The sequence below is a fragment of the Antedon bifida genome, chromosome 10 (genome assembly GCF_963402885.1).
Source record: "Antedon bifida chromosome 10, ecAntBifi1.1, whole genome shotgun sequence".
NCBI classification, from domain to species: domain Eukaryota; kingdom Metazoa; phylum Echinodermata; class Crinoidea; order Comatulida; family Antedonidae; genus Antedon; species Antedon bifida.
The window spans coordinates 13093112-13112912 of NC_136235.1; the positions used below are offsets into that span (position 1 = coordinate 13093112).

The 19801-nt window shown below is 33.0% G+C and overlaps 1 protein-coding gene and 1 long non-coding RNA gene across 4 annotated transcripts in view; one reads left to right on the top strand and one right to left on the bottom strand.

Annotated features, from left to right (window-relative positions):
- Positions 1-3806: 3806 nt before the first annotated feature.
- On the bottom strand, positions 3807-5617 carry LOC144854444 (uncharacterized). Its single transcript, XR_013614603.1, has 3 exons — positions 5504-5617; positions 4686-4751; positions 3807-4020 (listed from the first exon to the last, which is right to left on the bottom strand). It is a non-coding gene; the product is annotated as an uncharacterized LOC144854444 (long non-coding RNA).
- Positions 5618-6264: 647 nt separating this feature from the next.
- Positions 6265-19801, top strand: part of LOC144854143 (multiple C2 and transmembrane domain-containing protein 1-like) — a 71651-nt gene continuing 58114 nt past the window's right edge. For all 3 annotated transcript variants that reach the window (XM_078712034.1, XM_078712035.1, XM_078712036.1), the window contains exons 1-2: positions 6265-6399; positions 13485-13906. In XM_078712034.1, coding sequence (XP_078568160.1) covers positions 6369-6399; positions 13485-13906 — 453 coding nt within the window. In that variant the 5' untranslated portion in view covers positions 6265-6368. The remainder of the gene's footprint in view (positions 6400-13484; positions 13907-19801) is intronic.

Genomic DNA, 19801 nt, shown 5'->3' on the forward strand with positions numbered 1-19801 from the left:
CTGATTTTTTTTGTAGAGTAGCCAACTGTGAGCCTCATAAATCAACGACTGTTATGTTAGGCCTACTGTAAGATATCTAAGTATTTTGTTCTAGGTTCACCCTTTTCAATAATTTTGACTATCTTTACTGGATTATTTATTTTATAAGTAAATATTACTAACGAATCGGCCTATGTATCCTATTTAAAACATTTAGATATATAATTACCTTTTTCCCCTTTTATCATACTAGAAAATGAAATAATAACAAATACTACTACGAAGGCATTATACCTTAAACATTTGGACATAAAGATTGTCCCTTATTTATGCTATTTTAATGCAACATAATTCTTCACCTTGACCAAAAATTGGATCGAAAAAACCCCCAAATTATTTACCTGAAAACTGTATTTATATTTATAAAGGGCTTTGGGTTAGATTAACAGTTTATTAGTGTCTTTTTAAAGTGGAATAATTACTTGTTCGTTATTTTTCCTATAAGTGAATTATATTAAAACTGCAAAATGCTTATTAAAGTTATTTATTAAAATTGAATCAGTGAGGATTAATAAATAGAAAATATACGATAACGACAGTGCAATGACAGTTGTAGCTAAATAGATGCTATTTTGAGAAAATGTTGTGATACTGTAATGTGGTCAGCCATGGAATATTGGGATGGGTCCATCTTATCTGACCAATTAGGATTAAGAGAATTAATGTGGTTTTTATTAAAGTCATTATAGTCTTAAAATCCATTAGAAAAGTGAAGACTAAAAACAAAATAACGTGTATTTAATTACCGTCTGAACACGATGTTTTTCAGTAATTCAACAGAACAAATATATGCGAACAGCGCAATCCACACATTAAAGTCTATTAATATTTTTGGTATCAAACACTGCCAATAATGAATCAGTCGACTGATATAGTAACCGGACACTCCTTGGATACTAGATTAATAGATACAGTAATAGTCGTTTCCTCAAAATTACTTTCGTGAATATATGCATAATTATGACGTAAGGTTTAGAATGACATAATATGAAGCTTTCATTTAAACCTACTTTGGCATGGCATTCTTTATAAGACAGCTATATCGAAGTAAACTTGGTCATTCACTATCATTATTAAGGCGCATTCATAAAAAATTCATTAACACCAACGATTATTATATAATTGTTCTTCCGCATATCGACTACTGTTGTTCGCTTTGGGGTTCAAATGGCATAGCTCACTTGCTCGTATCCAACCTTTGCAGAGAACCGTGCTTTGCGAATCATTCTTAATTTCCATGGCCAATGTGGCCATCGTACCCTCATATCCGTTCTTCTTTTCTCTTTTTCATTCTTAACTTATTACATGTTTCTAGCAGAATTTGTCTTCAACTTGGTTTGTCTTGCTTTCATATAACATATTTTTTTTCTATTGCTTATGCAACCCAATTCTCTCTCACCTCAAGATTTTAGAGCGGGGTTGGTGAAATCTGTCCACAATAGGTTACTTTTCTGTCCATAATAGGTTACTTTCTGTCCACAATAGGGACTAGAGGGCGCTATTGTTTGTCCATAATAGGTTACTTTCTGTCCACAATAGGGACTAGGGGGCGCTGTTGTTTGTCCATAATAGGTGACTTCCATAATTGGCTGTCCAAAATAGGTGACTTTTTGTCCACAATAGGGGACTTTATTGGAGTAGTGCGCCATCCATTATGTTGTCCATAATAGGTGATTTTTGTAATGTGTAACTTGTGTAGGAAACTCCATAGCATATAGTAGACTAGTAATTAAGTAGCCTGGCCCTAGTATAGGCTAGATAGTGGCCAACCAAGTACTATACTAACTAAACTAGGCCTAGCCTAGGCCCTAGGCCTATATCCTATAGGCCTCCAAGTCTGAGTTAATAGTAGGAAAGTTGTATCGTAAATAATAATTTGCTTTCTGGGAAGAATTATGAATTGCCTTTTGAATTCCAACAAAACCAAAAATAACCCTTCAACACCTTAAATCCTAATAAAAGTTTAAATGTAATTCAAACAAGTCTTCAATAGAGTCTTCAAATAGGTTTTGAGAGAAAAAATCCTATTAAAGTGTGATTTTCCGGTTTTTTTTAATTGTTGTATGAAATTTTTATTCTGAAATAAGTGATCAATCAACCAATAGGTAATATTTCTAGCACTTTCAAACTATAAAAATAAGGTAGGCCCTATGTCCCAAGTGTGTCTAAAATCACTTTCCTTGTTGTTTTCCTTTGTATACTCCTTGTTGTTTTCCTTTGTATTCTCTAAACATAATATTTCTCAAATGGTGCCCACACTACAATCTAACCACTAGGAGTAATACAGCTTTGTTCAACTTGACCAAGACATATTTTATATAATGCATGTAACAAGATGTAAAGACAAGTGGAATTACTCAAGAATCAGACAATGTTCACTAAGTTACAGTGTGTATGTAAATAGTTTGAGAGAATATTATGGCACATTGTACAGGATTTAAGGTTTTAAGATTGTTGACATTTGCTCATTTAGATTTAGCAATTAAATATAATCTATTTGAAGCATTATACAATCATTATTTTTATAGGACGTGATAAGGTGTGATCTGACATCAGCAAATTAAAAAAGAAGAAATATTATTTACAATATCACCAACTTTGACTTGCGCTTTATTTGAAATAAAATATGTAATCCATTGGTGTTTTCACCAACAGCTACTGAGTTATTAAGTTCTTTTTATTAGACACCGTCCAGTGCAGAAGAAAAGTCAAGAAAACAAAAATTAAAATGTTTACAGCCTTTAACTGTGCCCATGAATGAAAACCTTTGAAAGTAAAAGTTCAATATTATACATTTGTTTAATTCCAAACTGAAAAAATGTAATTAGTATATTATTATACTATTCTAGATACATCAAAGCAATTTCTCAACAATCTTACAAATTATAGGAGTTAAAGACGCTTGACAACAGCTTTTCATTTCATCTTTGGGTTTTCCATTCCCTTTGTAAATAAGTAGGCTTACAACATTTGAATCTTCCTATTGTTTTAGTAAAATACGTTTTTATACCTTTATACCTTTAATTCCTGATGATAGTCCACATAGGTTATATAGATATATGATAATGTTTTCTCTTTACCGTTAATTTTTTGTTTTTTTTTGTTTTGTTAACAGTAATAATAAAAATCAACTTTATCAATTTAATATTGCAAAAGACATCAGAGTTCAGCACTTCATTTCGTCATTTTAGGTCGTCCCTTGTTTCAAAATCCATGACAAATCATCCCAGTCAGTAGTCAATCAACAGCAGCAGTTCTCATCCATTTATTATATTGTTGTTTAATTAAATGAATCAATTTTAATGTTTAAAGATGTATTGTCCCCCTGAAAAAATAATTCTTAAAAAAAAAATTTCCATTCCATTTTATTGTAACATAATAGTTATCCACATTGACCAAAAATTAGATTGAAAAAAAATGTATTACCTGAAAAAATGTAATTTAAAGCAAAAAATGGTCAAATTGGCTGCTAGCCAATGGATTTTTGGTTGAATTTAACCATTTATTTTGTCATTTTACAAGTGAAAACATTATTTTTTTTTCGTTTTTTTTTCGATTAACTTTATTAAAACTACAAAATAACATATTCAAAGTCTGATTGAATTAATTTTTCATGTTTTTGAGGGACAATACATCTTTAATAATGAAGCAAAATAAATATTATTTTGAATCATTAGGAATACGACAATAAATCCAGTTTACATACACGCAGTGTACAATCAACAATTTTGTTCTGTATTCTAAATTTATTCATAATCTAAATCACATTCAAAAATACTGAATTATATTAATTTTAAAAGTGTAAAAATATGGTTAAACTACAATTTAAAAAATAGCAAAGATAAAAAAAATACACCATAATTATTATGTTTATTACTATAAGTATTGACCGATGATGATATGATCAAAGATATTATGTTGAAATGATGTACCTTTTCATTTCAGCAGGATATATGGGCAGAATATCAAACATCTGTATGCCTATAATAAAAAAAGGAAATAGTTAAACACTATAATAATGTTTAGGTATTGTATAATAAAAGTAACTTCAATCTTAGTAATGCTGAGTCAAATTGTCATGTTGTATGGTGGGACACAGTTATGTTTAAATATTTTATTGCATTTATAAAAAAGATATGTAGGATTGTTTTACTAAATTTATATTTATGCCAGTTGTCAGAGTCAATTATTACCATACTCACTATATAAAAACTTATATTAAATGTTTAAAGATAAAGGCTTTATTGAATGAATGCTTTAATAATATAACATTTAATTAAATTTTGAAATATTTTCTGCATGAATTTGTCAGTGGATTTATCTATTCTTTGTATGGTGATTGTAATGTTTATAATGAATGGAAATAAACAAAGAAATATCTACTTTTATTTTCCTAGCAAAGCAAATGAATAGAACATTTCAAATGTATTGTCAGTAAGTTTTTCTACTACGGTACTGATAATATTCAGTTTGTCTCATTTGTATCCTCCTTTTCGAGATTACTTTTGCAAACAAATACTGTTTTGAAATAGGCTTCTTTTTGGGATTTCACAGTATCTTGATCATATTGAAAAATCTCCTAAAAGATGTGGGTTATATGTAAAGTATTTTTCTTCAATTGTAGGTTGGGCCTATCTGTTACTTACCCTAGTTAATAGACATTTCCATGCTACTGTACTATAACATTGATCAGAAGATACACTGTACACAATCTGTAATACACGCAAAAAATATGGGAAAACAATTGTGAGATTTAAATAGATGACATAATTAATAACACAGTAACACTAGCTCTGGTTCTACTATACTGCCAACCTATTAACTGTCCGCACTGTTTGGATAAGACTCGTTCATTCACAAAATAATAAAAAAAACTAAAATTTTAATAGTTCAATCTAGCAATCTAGATGTTTGTGATTTGAAGATTTCGGTCTTCAAAGTATAGTAGCGGTGGCAGTAGTAAAAGACCGTATTAAATAGTGACTAGGCCTCTAGTCACTTAGTGACCTGCAGAATAGGCAATATAGTTACGAGTAAAATAGTATGTTAGTCTATATATATTCATATTATATTAATAAATAATAAAAAAACAAACAAACAAGATAACTGAGGCTAGGCCTAGTTGTTTGTAGTAGGAAACATATCTACCTAATATGGAGCCCATGTCATTTGTATTCCTGTAAGCAGGGAGGTACCCTGCTGCTGTATCTAAGCTAGGCCTAGCCCTAGGTAGGCTAGTAGTAGTAGGCCTAAGTAGGCCTATAGTATAGAGGTAGCCTAACTAACAGGACTAGGCCCTAGGCCTAGGCTAGAGAGACTTAAATACTATACTAATTAGCCTAGGTCGGTAGCCTCAACTCAAAGCATGGAGCTCCATGCTCAAAGTCTGAAGAGAAAGCAAATTAGTATTACTTCTACTCGCGAAACAAACTACGTACGTACGAGAGTACGCCAAAAAAATCACCTATTATGGACAACACAATGGATGGCGCACTACTCCAATAAAATCCCCTATTGTGGACAAAAAGTCACCTATTTTGGACAGCCAATTATGAAAGTCACCTATTATGGACAAACAACAGCGCCCTCTAGTCCCTATTGTGGACAGAAAGTAACCTATTATGGACAAACAATAGCGCCCTCTAGTCCCTATTGTGGACAGAAAGTAACCTATTATGGACAGAAAAGTAACCTATTGTGGACAGATTTCACCAACCCTATTGAGATTTTAAGAACACCCGAACAAAAATATAGAACATTTGTAAAGATGTCAATGCCCTACCGACGTCGAAGTTGGACTATAATCCTGTTTTATGAATTATTGTAAAAATATTAAAATTAGCAAAGGTTTTTGTGACTCGAGCTGTTTTATAATCTTTTATTTTGTTGCCTCGCTGGCTCGCATTGGCCTGCAGACTATATAATTTCATTTCATATTTCAAGTGCAAATTCCGGGGACCAGCAGCTAGAAGTCTACTTTTCAAAATTGTCTTAGCTACGGACGAGCTTAACTATATCCTCCTAACTTTCTAAATCTGTCTATGCAGTAACCTAAATTATTTTATAATAAATAAGTTTTCGCGCTGATCCGTGAGAGTGAGACAATGTCCCAGTGCCGCCTACGTTTATAATTAATAATATTTTAATAAGTTAATTAAAATAGACTGCCGCCCTCTCTATGAAAAAGTTTACTTCCTGAAGCGACGTCATTTTTAAGAGGCGGTACTTACCACCACCAGGGTGAAAAATGTAAACAAACCGCGCTGATTATATACCTTTGAAAACGTGATAATTCTATTAGATGAGAAATAGTTTTGTCACTGCGAACAATGGATAGTTTTAATTTTTATAACGAAGAAGGTAAGTCTACACGAATCATTTTAAAACCTTTTTGATAATAATAATAATATCTATTCAGCCTGATGTAGGTACAGTCTATAGGATAGGGGGGTGACCAACCGACCTATTTTGAGATTTTCCTTCCATGCTCTCCTCACTTACTACTACTACTATAACTAGACCACAGGCTAGGCCTGGTGTTGTAAGTATAGACAGTGGAGCACAACAGCAATGATTTTAGAAAGGATTATAACACGTTTTTGGATATTCATGTACTTTATTGATAATTGTTAATTGATATCATGTATTGTACTTAAGTAAATATCAAAAGTTAATGGTTCAGTTATTGCTTTTACCATCTGTTCAGACCATACATGAATACAGAATTATGAGGAATAAAATATCTCTATCATTTAGAGGGTCTATTTCTTCTACGAAAAAGTAACTGATTAAATAACCAGGTGAATAAATATTGCACCTAATTCAATTTCTTTGCAGCAGAAATTCAAATGGCCGGTTAAACCATTATTAATGGTTTTTGCTGTTTTAAACTTTTAGCTGAAATATAAAATATTGGTTATTTGATTGACCCCTATTGACCTTGAGTCAACTATTATAGCACCTTGAACGTTTGACTACCTGAACGCATTGCATATTGGGTAATGTTAACATTTTTTTAAAACAAATTTAGGCCTAGCAGAAATCAGGTCTATATAAAAATGATATTTATTTAATAGTTAATTTGTTGCCTCTCACTCCTATGATATTTAAATGTGCATTAGCCCTTGTATGACAGACCTGCCTTCCCTTTTTTCGTAGTTTTGTCTTTTTTATGTGTTTTAGATTTATATTTTTATACAAATTTTATTAAAATATGTAAAAGTCAATCGAAATTCAGTTTTACTGTGAAGATTATTTTTAAAATTAATATACCATTATGAATGAATGAATTTAATGGGTGTACCATAATGATTGAGATAATAATATTTTAAGATCTCATAGATCACAGATCTTTTAGAAACTATGTGGATTTTTAAAGCTACATAAATATGAAAACAGGATTTAATAAAATATCCTTGACATTTAGATAATTTTGAAGGATTCAAAATCTTTATCATTTCCTATACCTTTAATTGTTCCATGACAGCCTGGACTTTAACCTTCACATACAACTTAATAAAAATCAATTGTTTTTGATTAACACTTATTGTATGATTTTCGATATTGGTTTGTTTAATTCGAAGGTGGAGGAAGAAATTACACACAAATGTATATACTGTAAACTAATTAAAATATGCTTACCAGTATGCTCGTCTGGAGAAGGAGGAGGAAATTATACCCAAATGTTTTCACAGTTAATTAAAATTATTATACCTAAGATCGTCTGTAACTAAAAGAAAAAAAAAACCGAAGGAGGGAGGGGAAGAATGTATACCCAAATGTATACACTAATTAAAATTATAATACCTATGATTGTCTGTAACTAGTAGTAGAAGAAAAAAAAATGGGAGGGGGCAAAATGGAAGAATCTATACCCAAATGTACACCAATTTTAAAATATCATACCTATGATCGTCTGTATCTTGGCATGTTTGAAATTCTTCCTGGGTTCCTGGGCCCCATTTACTTTCAAAACTGAAAATATTTTTTCGTTGATGTGATTATGTAATGTAATGAATAAATGTATTTGCGTATTTGTTTGTAAATAACGTTATTTGATTTTCAGTAGTTTAGAAATGACATTTTGTTGATTTTGATTTATTAATTTACACCATTTAGCTTTAAAGATCATAAAGGTTATATGTTATATCCTGGTTTATATTGACTGTGACCTACTGAGATATTTATTTACATTTCACTATTAAGGTCAAGATTGAATGAAATAGTTATCAATATTATCTACAAATAATAAATACACAATTAGCCACTCCTTAGTTTGATATGATTGATCATTAAGCTATCTCTACACTATCGAACTAGTTTGATAAAAAAAGTATGATGTGCCCAAATATGGTAGTTGATATGCCCAAATATGGTAGTGATATGACAAAATATGGTAGTGATATGACATCATCATGTCTATATATGGGCACATCACATTTTTTTGTCAAACTAGTTTGATAGTGTAGGTACATAGCTTTAGAGAGGATATTCCAAAGGCATCATTGAAGAAAGTTTTAAAAGAAACCTCTCACATACTACTGAGTGACACATTCAATATATTAAAAGAACAAATTGCTTTATTGATAATTACATTTTGAGAACAGACATTGTAACAACTGTTCATATCATTAACTACCCTCTACTACCCTGTACAGAATTTTTTTTATTTTAGGCCAGTTTCAGAGTATTTCCGGGAGTGCCACTTTCGGCGACCTTTTAATGCGCCAACCACTATTTCTTTCGGCGACCTTAACACTTTGGTAATTAGCGGCGACTTTTTTATGCTTCGGCTAGGATACTCCAGAATTCGGCGGCTACTTTTTCATGCGGCGCCTCGGCGACTTTACCATTCGGCTGCAACTTAATGCGGTGACTTGGCAACTTTAACATTCGGTTACAATTTTTTTCATGTGGCGACTTTGTTTCGGTTAAATAACTTTGTCGGCGACTTCTTTATTTGGCGACTTAAGGGTTAGGCAGCTTTATTGTATGTCGACTATATTGTGCAATGATAACAGCTTAGGTCCTGGGACATTTTGTAACGTCTGTAATGAAAAGCCTAAACTCCAACTTATCAAGATCCAATTACCACTCTTGTTTCAATTCAAATAGAAGAAATTAACTTTTGAAAGAGAATGTTATTAGTTATTTTCTCTCTAGCATAAAAGCTTACTGTTCTCAGGAAAAATGTTCATTAGAGAAATTTGATTAGGCATATAGCCTAGGAGGCCCTAATCAACATTCGCATAACAATTTAAGCGGGTGGGTGGCTGCATCACCATTAACTGCTTAGCTGGGTACATGAAATTTGTATCTAAATTTTTATTCTGTTTAAAGTACAGTTTTTAACTGACTAATTATATATTTTCATGTAAATAAAAATTAATATCGGTTTTTTTTTATGGCGATCCTGTTTTGGTATTTTGACACACTGTTTAATCTTAAATAAATAAATAAAGGAGACAAAATTAAGAAAGAACAACAACAAATATCTTTTTTTATATATTACAGTTTTCATATTTTTCTCTAATGTAGCTATGCGTAATAAAAAGTTCATTTAATATCTCGTTAAGTTTTTTTTATCCAAGTTATTTGGACATTAGGCCCTCATACAGAATTACTGTTAAGCACACACGAAGTAAATTTGAATGTACGCTATGTGAGTCTCTTCAGGTTTATAAAAATAAATTTTAAAACCTGTTTGAATATTATTTATTTTAAAATTTTATTCAGATAAATGAATATGCATTGCATGGCAAGAGCACAATATTACATTTCATATTTTATTCGTATTTAATTATAAATACATGGTTCAATGTTTCTGTCATATCCGTCACAGTTAGGGAATAAACAAAGATATAAGAAATAAATGGTTTAAAATTATAAAATTATTTTCATTATTAATTCTAGGCCTAATCAAAATATGTTTGTTTTAACATTATAAGTATGATTTATGTCATTAAATGTTTCAAAAATTTTTTTTCCTAAAAATATTATCGCTGCACTGACGCAGAGACAGGGTATACCCTGCTAGATACCGTGAACATTCACTGTGTATTTCCATCTATTTTGAATTTTAAAAAAATCATAAATTACCATAACTGTTAAAAATATTTTCATTTCAACAATGATTATGCTAATTAAACAATATCAATGTTATTATCTTTAGTTTAATATGTAATTAATTATTTCAACAATAATGTTGATTGTGATACAAATCAAGAATTTTTATTTGTTCAATGATGAATTTTCAGTTTATAAACCAATGTTATGGGGACACGATTTTAGACACAATGAAAATGACCCATACACACTTCAAAGAACATACAGATTGCTAGACTTTGGAAACAGTCGTTTCTTTCTTACGTTTTGACCTATTTTCAAAAAATATAAAAGTCGCCAAATTATAAAGTCGCCGTATGCACAAGTCACCAGATGGTGTAGCTGCCGCTCAATGACAAAGTCGCTGCTGATGCCATTGCACCGCATTAAAAGGTCGCCGAAAGTGGCACTCCCGGCGTTCCATATATTTCAAACCTTTATCATGCATCATATCCATTATGCAATGCCTATGATAAATTTGTGGTATGATCTTTGATGTACACACTGAATTATAGGCAAATATGAACCTTTTTATAAAAACTGGCTACCAAGAATACAGTAGTATTATGTTTTGTATACTATTGTATATTTATTGTTTAGGCAATGTTTATTGCTAATAATAGTATTTTACCAAAGTTGACATTTACTATAAAAATATGATATTTTCCTATACACTAATGTACTGTAGATTGATGTTATTAATAAAGTATTTAATAAAATGGTAATAGATGGATTTTTTTTGAAGCATTTTTTTCTGATAGTCATTGTTGGTATAATAAATAGTCAATATACTGTATGTTTCAATAGTGAATACTAGGATCATTAAACCAAAACACATCTCTAGGACTATTGAGAAATCTTAAGATATTCTAATATCATTATGTACAGTATAGTAATGATAGCTATTACTTCCTTATCACATTAAACCTCTTTGTATATTTCATAATACCTATCTACCTATGTATCGTTTAAAGAAGGAACTATCCATTAAAAGCTATCCCAGAATGCTGGTTCAATAAAATCACTCAAATGTGAGCTACAGTTAATTTATACCATTAGTTTTGGGCACCACAGAGACATGTGTAGGGCCTGTTGTTTCTGCATAATGCTGATTAACTGAAAGTAAACTTAAAGCCCCCTTCCCTACGTTTTTTAGATCTAATTTAAGATCACAAACTATATTTAATGTAAAAATAATACTATATGGTCCTATTGCGATAACTTTTTTCGTCTTTAAACGGTTAAAAATGTGAAAAATAAGTCGATTCTAATAATTATAGCGGCCCGCTATAAATCCCAAAATGCATTGCGCGCGGATTGATATTTTTGTTTTTCACCTGTAATTCGCCCACTTTTCGATCGATCGTGAGGCCAAAACAAATGGAAGACTCCTAACTTTTCAGCGAAAATACCGGGTTTTCCCCAATTTGTATCAACGGAGTCTGGCAAAAATAGAAAGACAATTAATGCAGCAACTATACAACGTCAGGCTAGCTTTATAGCTAGTGTACGATGTCCGTACGTTACCGATGTTTACCAGCTAGGCCTACAAAACTAAGCCTAGCTAGGCTAGGCCTAAGACCGTCCACGAGAGTTCGATCGCCGCGAGCTACTTAGGTAGTGCATTGTTTCTCACTTTTCATCATAATTTACCATAAAACGTACATTTAAGACAAGGAATGACATGGTTTAATGTTTTTAAAGTGATATATATGTATTATTTTCCAAAAAACGTCCAAAATTGCAGGGAAGGGGTCTTTAAAAATAAAATGTAATTTATTGACGGTCCGCACTTCATTTATGCTCCCATAAAATTGTTTGATTCAGTGGGTAGTCAACAAAAAAATGTTATACTACCGAAAATACAATGCCAAACTGGCTAACGTAATAATGTGTGTGTTAATTGCTGTCAGTCAAATAACTGTTATTTTGCGTTGCAACTAAAAGCTAGATAGCGATAAGTCGTTAAATGTCGTTCACATGATCTAATAATCTAATTATTTAGAGAATGTACTGTGACTGGTTTACAGTTTTAAATCTGTGTCACACTTCTGCTGCCTTCAGGGCCATATCTGCAACAAGTTTATGGTATAAAAGAGAGGTAGGGAGAGGGTGATCATGAAAGTGGGGTATCTAAATTCATTGGCCATGATACGATTTAGGCCTACTGTGTAAGGCTTCTTGTATCGAGTATATTCAGATATTAAATTAAATTGTTAAGAACTATGACATACAGTTAGTGAATTATTAAATGTTTAAAGTTGACAGCTTGTTTATGACAAGTGTCATAACAATGATACTTATTTAGCTTATATGTCACTAAGATGTAAATTAATATTGCGTTCATTTAATTGCTTGCCAGTTAATATCAATATGTCTTCACTGTATACTGTATTATTGCTCAGGTCACACACACTTGAGGAGCTCAGTTCTATGCACCCTTAAGCTGATCTGAATCATATCCAAGTTGGGAGAATACTGAATGTTTAAGTGGTGTATATTTTTGTGTTTAAACAAAAAACAAGCTTTTAAACCACAATTTAACTTCTATGACCAAATTTTAACTCCGAAAAGAGCATGTAAACATAGCTAAGGACAAATAAAAATCATAATATTTGAGTCTATATTTAAGCTCAGCTTATCTGGATAAACCAACATTAGCCTCTCTCCAAAGAGAGAAATACATTACGAAAGGAAGAACATTATTATATACATTAAAATATCACACCCTGTCGGATAATGGTATAGTTTTCAAAGCTTTGTGTATACCAAATCAAATTAATCAACAACTTTCAATTAAAAATAATATATTGAACGACTACAGTGAGTTTAGTTACACAGCTGTGTAACACACCAATAGTAAATAAAATACAAAGGTTTTTTTAGTAAGGGTATTATACAGTATTTATTGTACTTATATTTGTATAATATTTATTATGGAACAGAAGATAAATTGAATATCATTTGATCAACACATTTTACTTTTATTCAAGTGTTATGTAAATAATAGAAATGTAATTTCATAAAAAATTATATTATATACAGATTCCTTTTAATACTATCCAATATAATGGTAATTATAGTGCCCATATCTTGGCTTGCCTTAAATAAATATAAAGGAAAAGAAGAACTATCTAACAAATCTTTTATAACGAGTACTTGTAATGGTCTGTCTGCGAAATCACCGTCCTCATCCTACCACTTTAAACGATAATGGAGCCGATAATGGAGCCGATAATGGAGCCATGAAGAGGATGATTGGTGTCTTCCAATATGGCGTGAAACGCATCTGCTAATCTACTGTCAATTTTGTGTAATTAATTAAAAATTTATGTTTTTAGTTGAAGATACTGGAGCCTATAGTGACAGTACCAATAGTTTAAAAGATGGAAATGGCAGCCTCCGATCATCAACTGCATCGACAGGGAGCTACCAAAAAGAAAACGACAGTCACCAGAAGGAGAAGAAGAAAAAGAGTGTATGGAACAAGATCACAGGAAAAGCAAAAGTGAAGAAATGGAAAGAGAAGCGGAAAGCCAAAAAAAACAGCTTACTTTCTGAATCTATGAACAACTCAAAAACTTCAAAAAATACTCATTTATCAAGAGAGAATTCTTACAGTGAAGCAGATATTTCAGGATTGAGAAATAATGGACAGTTGAACAAGCATTTGTCAGTAAGGGCAAAGAGCATGCATATAACATCATCTGGCGGAGATGAATCATCTTATGAAGAAAGGCTAGTTAGTTCACTTGAAACATCCGTGAGTAATCTTTGTTTTTTTGTTATCCTAAAGCGGTGTCTATACTATCAAACTACAGTAGTTTGACAAAAAAAGTGTGATGTGCCCAAATATGATAGTGACATGCTTAAATATGGTAGTGATATGACATCAATATATGGGCACATCGCATTTTTGTCACATAGACTGAGTTTGATAGTGTAGACAGCTTAATCCTATAGTTCAAAAGGTGTACTGCTATGACAACATAGTTTGCAATTGAGAAAGTTTGTAATTGTCAAAACATTCTCATAATAATATTATATTGTGTTTGTAGTTGAGAAGTTTATATTGTACTTTAAACATGAAGTGCTTTTTAATTTCTCATCATAACTGGCACTGCATGAGTAGGACCAGATGTTAAAACCTTTTTTTTTATGAGTATAATCATCAAATCTTATCCCCTGTGTATCAACTATTATTTATAGCTATATTATACGTGACATAAATACTGTTTTTTAAATGGAAAAAGAATCTATGTTCATTGTCTTCCTTTATAAAATTCATTAATATTCTTTTTATAAAGTAGGTTATCTTTTGATATTTGTGCCGATCTTACCTGGATAAACCGATAACTGCCTTTGTCCTTCATACACTTCATTGAACACCCTTCCATAAATGGCATAGTCCACAAGGAGTATCCTCACAAACCACCATCATCATCATTTATTTTCTTAAAAAAAATCATCAGACTCCTCTTGTGGCTGTCTAGTTTTACCTAGTTAAACCAACATTAGCCTATTGTTGAAGAGCAAAATATAACTCAAAAAGTAGAAAACCCTATCCATAAATGGTACAGTCCGTAAACCAAGCTCTTGAGTCGGGAGCATAGTGGCCAAATCTGGCATAATTATGCCGTCTGGCAAAATTTTGACCCATCTGGCATCTGGCATTTATGCTAGGCATAATTTGAAAACGCAAATCTTCAGCATATCCACCACTATTTAGCATATTATCTGGCATAATAGCAACCAAAATCTGGCATAATTTATACACAATCTAGCATAATTTGGCTGAAAACGAGAAGACCATTTTTTTTTTTGCTTCCCACCTTGGTGTCACATAAAACATACACAGACACCGCTCTATTATACACTGTTTGGTGCAATTTGGTGCACTTTTTGCCTTTGTGTCTGGCATAATCTGGCATACTTTTGTGCTGCCACCTAGCATAATTTCATTTCGACCGCTGGCCACACTGGTGGGGAGATGCCCACATACCACTATTATTTCTTCATCATCATCAGATGTAATATTTTTAAATTTTAATATTCTTTATTCTGATTGTTCTTCAATAAATTCCTTCTCTATTCCACACACTTTCACTGCATACTTTATAGTGACCTTTAACAAATAATTTGTGTTTATCCAATGATGAAAAAGTTGACAATGCTAAGTGGTTACTTAGTAATACCGTGGTTAAGATCAATATTTATCGTTGTATATATGTCAATGCTGAAACTTTATTAGGTGGAATTTATTTGATCAAGTAATTTGATAATGTTGTTTTACTTGTGACAACTCTTTTGTAGATTACATTGCAGATCACTTTGCGCATTTGGATACCGTTAGTGCAGAGAGTCTTGCACGCGCACAGCCATTTTCTTTTTGCTCTCACACAATCCAAATCCCCCTACTGTATTTGTCCTTAGCCTACTTTTTACTGTAGAATCTCTTCCTTGTGATACAAAAGATTGTATTTGACGAGAGAGCAGGTAATGTGTGTAAAAAACTTGCAGATAGAAAGTAGAAAGGGTTGTGGGGTTTTGCGGGGTGGGGCTGAAAATGGTCCTGAACTTAATCTGATGTCCTATCTTTTGCATTATAATTTTCAAAAGGGGAGGGAGGTGTCTGGGAAATGACCCTTAAAATGAACATCAACCTATGTAATGATATTACATTACAAGTGACTGAACTTACAGGTTCAACAGGTCCACACACCTTACTGGTATCTAGGTTAGCTATCCTCATAGCCATGACAACCACATACCAGACGTATTAGTAATGATAACTAATGTTTCATAACCACTTGCTATATAGACCAGGAGCCCAGAGGGGTCAACCTAGCTGGAAAGTTAACCAATTTCTATGCATGTGGCAATTATCTACATACATATCAATGTATGGAAATGACAGTCTGGCGCGTTTCTTTTGGTGGGTGTGGCTAGGAGGGACATTGTAAAGGGTCAAAAAAATGAGCTAGATCAGCTGAAAAGTTAACCCCATGAAATATTTTGCAAATTGTTTGACATAGAGTGAAATATAAGGAATGGCTATTGCCAGACGATTTTAGTGGTGGGGGTGCCTGCCAGACCCCCATTTCTGGGGGGCCAAAAATGAGCTAGATCAGCTTAAAAGTTAACCCTCTAAAACTGGTGGGAAAATGTTCAATAAACTCTTAACTATCATGAATGACCATTGCCAGACATTTTCAGTGGTGGATTGTGCCCGCCAGACCCCGTCAAACACCCAACCCGCAAAAAATTGAGCTAGATCAGCTGAAAAGGTAACCCCATGAAATATTTTGCAAATTGTTTGACATAGAGTGAAATATAATGAATGGACATTGCCAGATGATTTTAGTGGTGGGGGGTGCCTGCCAGACCCCCATTTCTGGAGGGCCAAAAATGAGCTAGATCAGCTTAAAAGTTAACCCTCTAAAACTGGTGGGAAAATGTTCAATGTACTCATAACTATTATGAATGACCATTGCCAGACATTTTCAGTGGTGGATTGTGCCCGCCAGACCCCGTCAAACACCCAACCCGCAAAAAATTGAGCTAGATCAGCTGAAAAGTTAACCCCATGAAATATTTTGCAAATTGTTTGACATAGAGTGAAATATAATGAATGGACATTGCCAGACGATTTTAGTGGTGGGGGGTGCCTGCCAGACCCCCATTTCTGGAGGGCCAAAAATGAGCTAGATCAGCTTAAAAGTTAACCCTCTAAAACTGGTGGGAAAATGTTCAATGTACTCATAACTATTATGAATGACCATTGCCAGACATTTTTAGTGGTGGATTGTGCCCGCCAGACCCCGTCAAACACCCCCACTCCCAAAAATTAGCTAGATCAGCTGAAAAGCTAACCTTTTAAAACATGCTGTAGAATGTTCAGCATGATTCCTAGTATAATAAATGCCCATTGCCAGACATTTTAAGTGGTGGGTTGTGTCCACCAGGCCCCCTCAAACACCCCACCCTCAAAAATGACCCAGATTAGGCCAAGGGTTAACCACTGTAAAACTGGTGGGAAAATGTGTAGTATACTGTCAAGGATATGAATTCTCATTACCAGACATTTTTATTTGCTCATTATAGAACCACCCCATCCATCCAACCCCTTACCTAATTCACAAATGTGCCACTATGGTACAGTATATAAGTTCAACATAGTGTAAAATAGGTATTCAGAACAGGACTTCTTTGTCTTTTTGTGGTGTGGAAAAAAGTAAATCAATTAGTCAATTGGTTTATGCAGTTAAAGGACATATTTAGAAACTGACTTATCTTCTATAATGGTTCACTAGAGAATAATGTTGTTGATTATCATCAACATTTCAAAACAAAGGCTGATTTTATTAAATGCATTTTGATTATGATAGAGAGTGGTACATCTTTAAATCAAGGTAAGTGTCCAGCTATGATTTTTTTTAATTGTGTATCTTAACAGTAATACTAAACAAATACAATTAGGCCTAGGCTATTTATGGCTCATTGATAGATATTCCACAGCGTTCAGTGGCGTAACAGCATGAGCGCTCACTGGCCTATTGCTTAATATAAGGGGCCCAGTAAACAGCCTAATGCAACTATGAACCCAGGCGTTGACACATTTATGTTAATATTCATGTTTTACTTGTTAGAAGTATACGATTGATTACCATTAGGAATGTTGTTTCCTAATTTCTAATATTGTGGTTAGGAAGTCAGTGCCATGTCGTTAATTAAGCTTTAGGCAAGTCTAAGTAATATGTATATGTATTGGTTTAATTATATTGTTTGAGATTAGGATACAGTGTAATTAAGAAAGACCTGGACAATGCTTTATTAGGTTGTAAGCACTAGTAAGGGGTATGGTGTTTATATAGTTACAGTTAATTAAAGTAGTGCAATAATATATTAATTCACTAATTGTAGAGTTGTGTTTTGTTCAATGTTTATGACAGCCATAATGAATCTAAAAGAAAAGCAAACAGTACCAAAAGAGCGAGACAAAGTATCTTTAAGAATAAATCAAGAGGAAACACATTCAGAAGAAACATCAATAACCTTGGAAAAGTCACAAAGTTGTGCAGAAAAAATGCATCCATGTACAGTACAACTACAGAAGAGCAAGGAGATAAAGAATTACAACATAGTAAAACTCAAGAAAAAACCTCTGAAACTACAGAAGAACAGGATATAAGTGAAGCAGTTGGACCAGCAGCAACAAGTATTTTACCTGTATCTGTTAGTAAAGAGGTATAATGTGATCATTAATTTTAAATAGCCTATGTTTTTTCTCTTTGAAAATGTATTCTACATTCCATATTACTTTTATTTGTAGTTTAATTTAAAGTTTGAATATGCTTGACTTGGGACATTACATTTCTTTCAGAACACTGACCATGTTTCAAAGTGCTACATCTGCCAAACGGTAACGGCGGACAACGATTGTAAATTAAGAGCGTTCAGTGAAATGAAATGGTCAACTGTAAAGAATGCTGCTGCATTACGTAAGAAAATGAAGTCTGACAAATATGCTGATACAACAAACAAGATTTTTCTTATGAAACAACCTGAAAATTCAATCAGCTATCACCCTTTATGTCATAGGTATTACACTGCCGTGAAACAAGACAAAGTAGTGTTCTTCGGAAATCAGATGAATGTGGCATGTTAAAGGGAACTTGCATATTTTGTGGAAAAGGCCGAAAAAATGGGAAAGAAGAGAAAAGTCTTAAGATAGCAACTGTTTCTGGGTGCAAGTCACTTTCCCAGCGGGTAAAATTTTCAAAAAACCAACGTATCAATAGTCTAATTCTGTGTGCCGTTGATCTGCCGAGTTCAGTTTCTTCTAGAGTTGGCGTTCTACGGAGCAGTTGGAACGTACATTAACGACAGCGGTATCGAATATATTCTCCAAGAAGCAGATATCTTGGCTGAGGGGTCAATGATGGGTTTCATCAAAGGAAAGTGCACTAGAATTCACCAATTGCTTGCCAATGTCTTGGAGCAAAAGTTGTATAAACGCTTTCTTCAAGAAATAAATGCAGAAGATCATCACACATTTCAAGAAATAATGTCAACTGCACCTTTGGACCCATCATTGATTGAAGAACATATATCGGATCCTGTTGTTGTAATTAATCACCTGCAGAAGTACGAGAATTACTTCAAGTCAGTGCTTACTGGAAATATAGGTTCAACAGCACAATTCTGGGCTATTTACATTTTTCTTATTAATCGACTCCATAGAGAACTTCAGAGATGTGTGAAAACAAATGATGTCACTGGCTACATTAATGTATTTCCAACCATATTATCTGTTTACTTTGCCCTGAACCGACCTAACTACGTCAGATGGGGAACTCTAGGGCCTATTCATACAGAAACTGAAAAACGCTGACCCAAAGTTGCTTGAAGTACTGGAAAAAGGAGCATTTTCCATCAGACGTACAAATAAGCACTACAGTAGATCAGCTGTTGACCTTTCCTTAGAACAGACGGTCAATCGTGATTCTTCTTCAAGTATGAGAGGGATTGTTGCCTTTCCTAATTCGGAAAATGCAATGCGCCGGTGGTCATTGACTATGACTCAACGAGCCATGGCAGTCACGGAGCTGAGAACATTTGCTGGTCTTGAATTGGGGGAAACTGTAACAGCTCAATG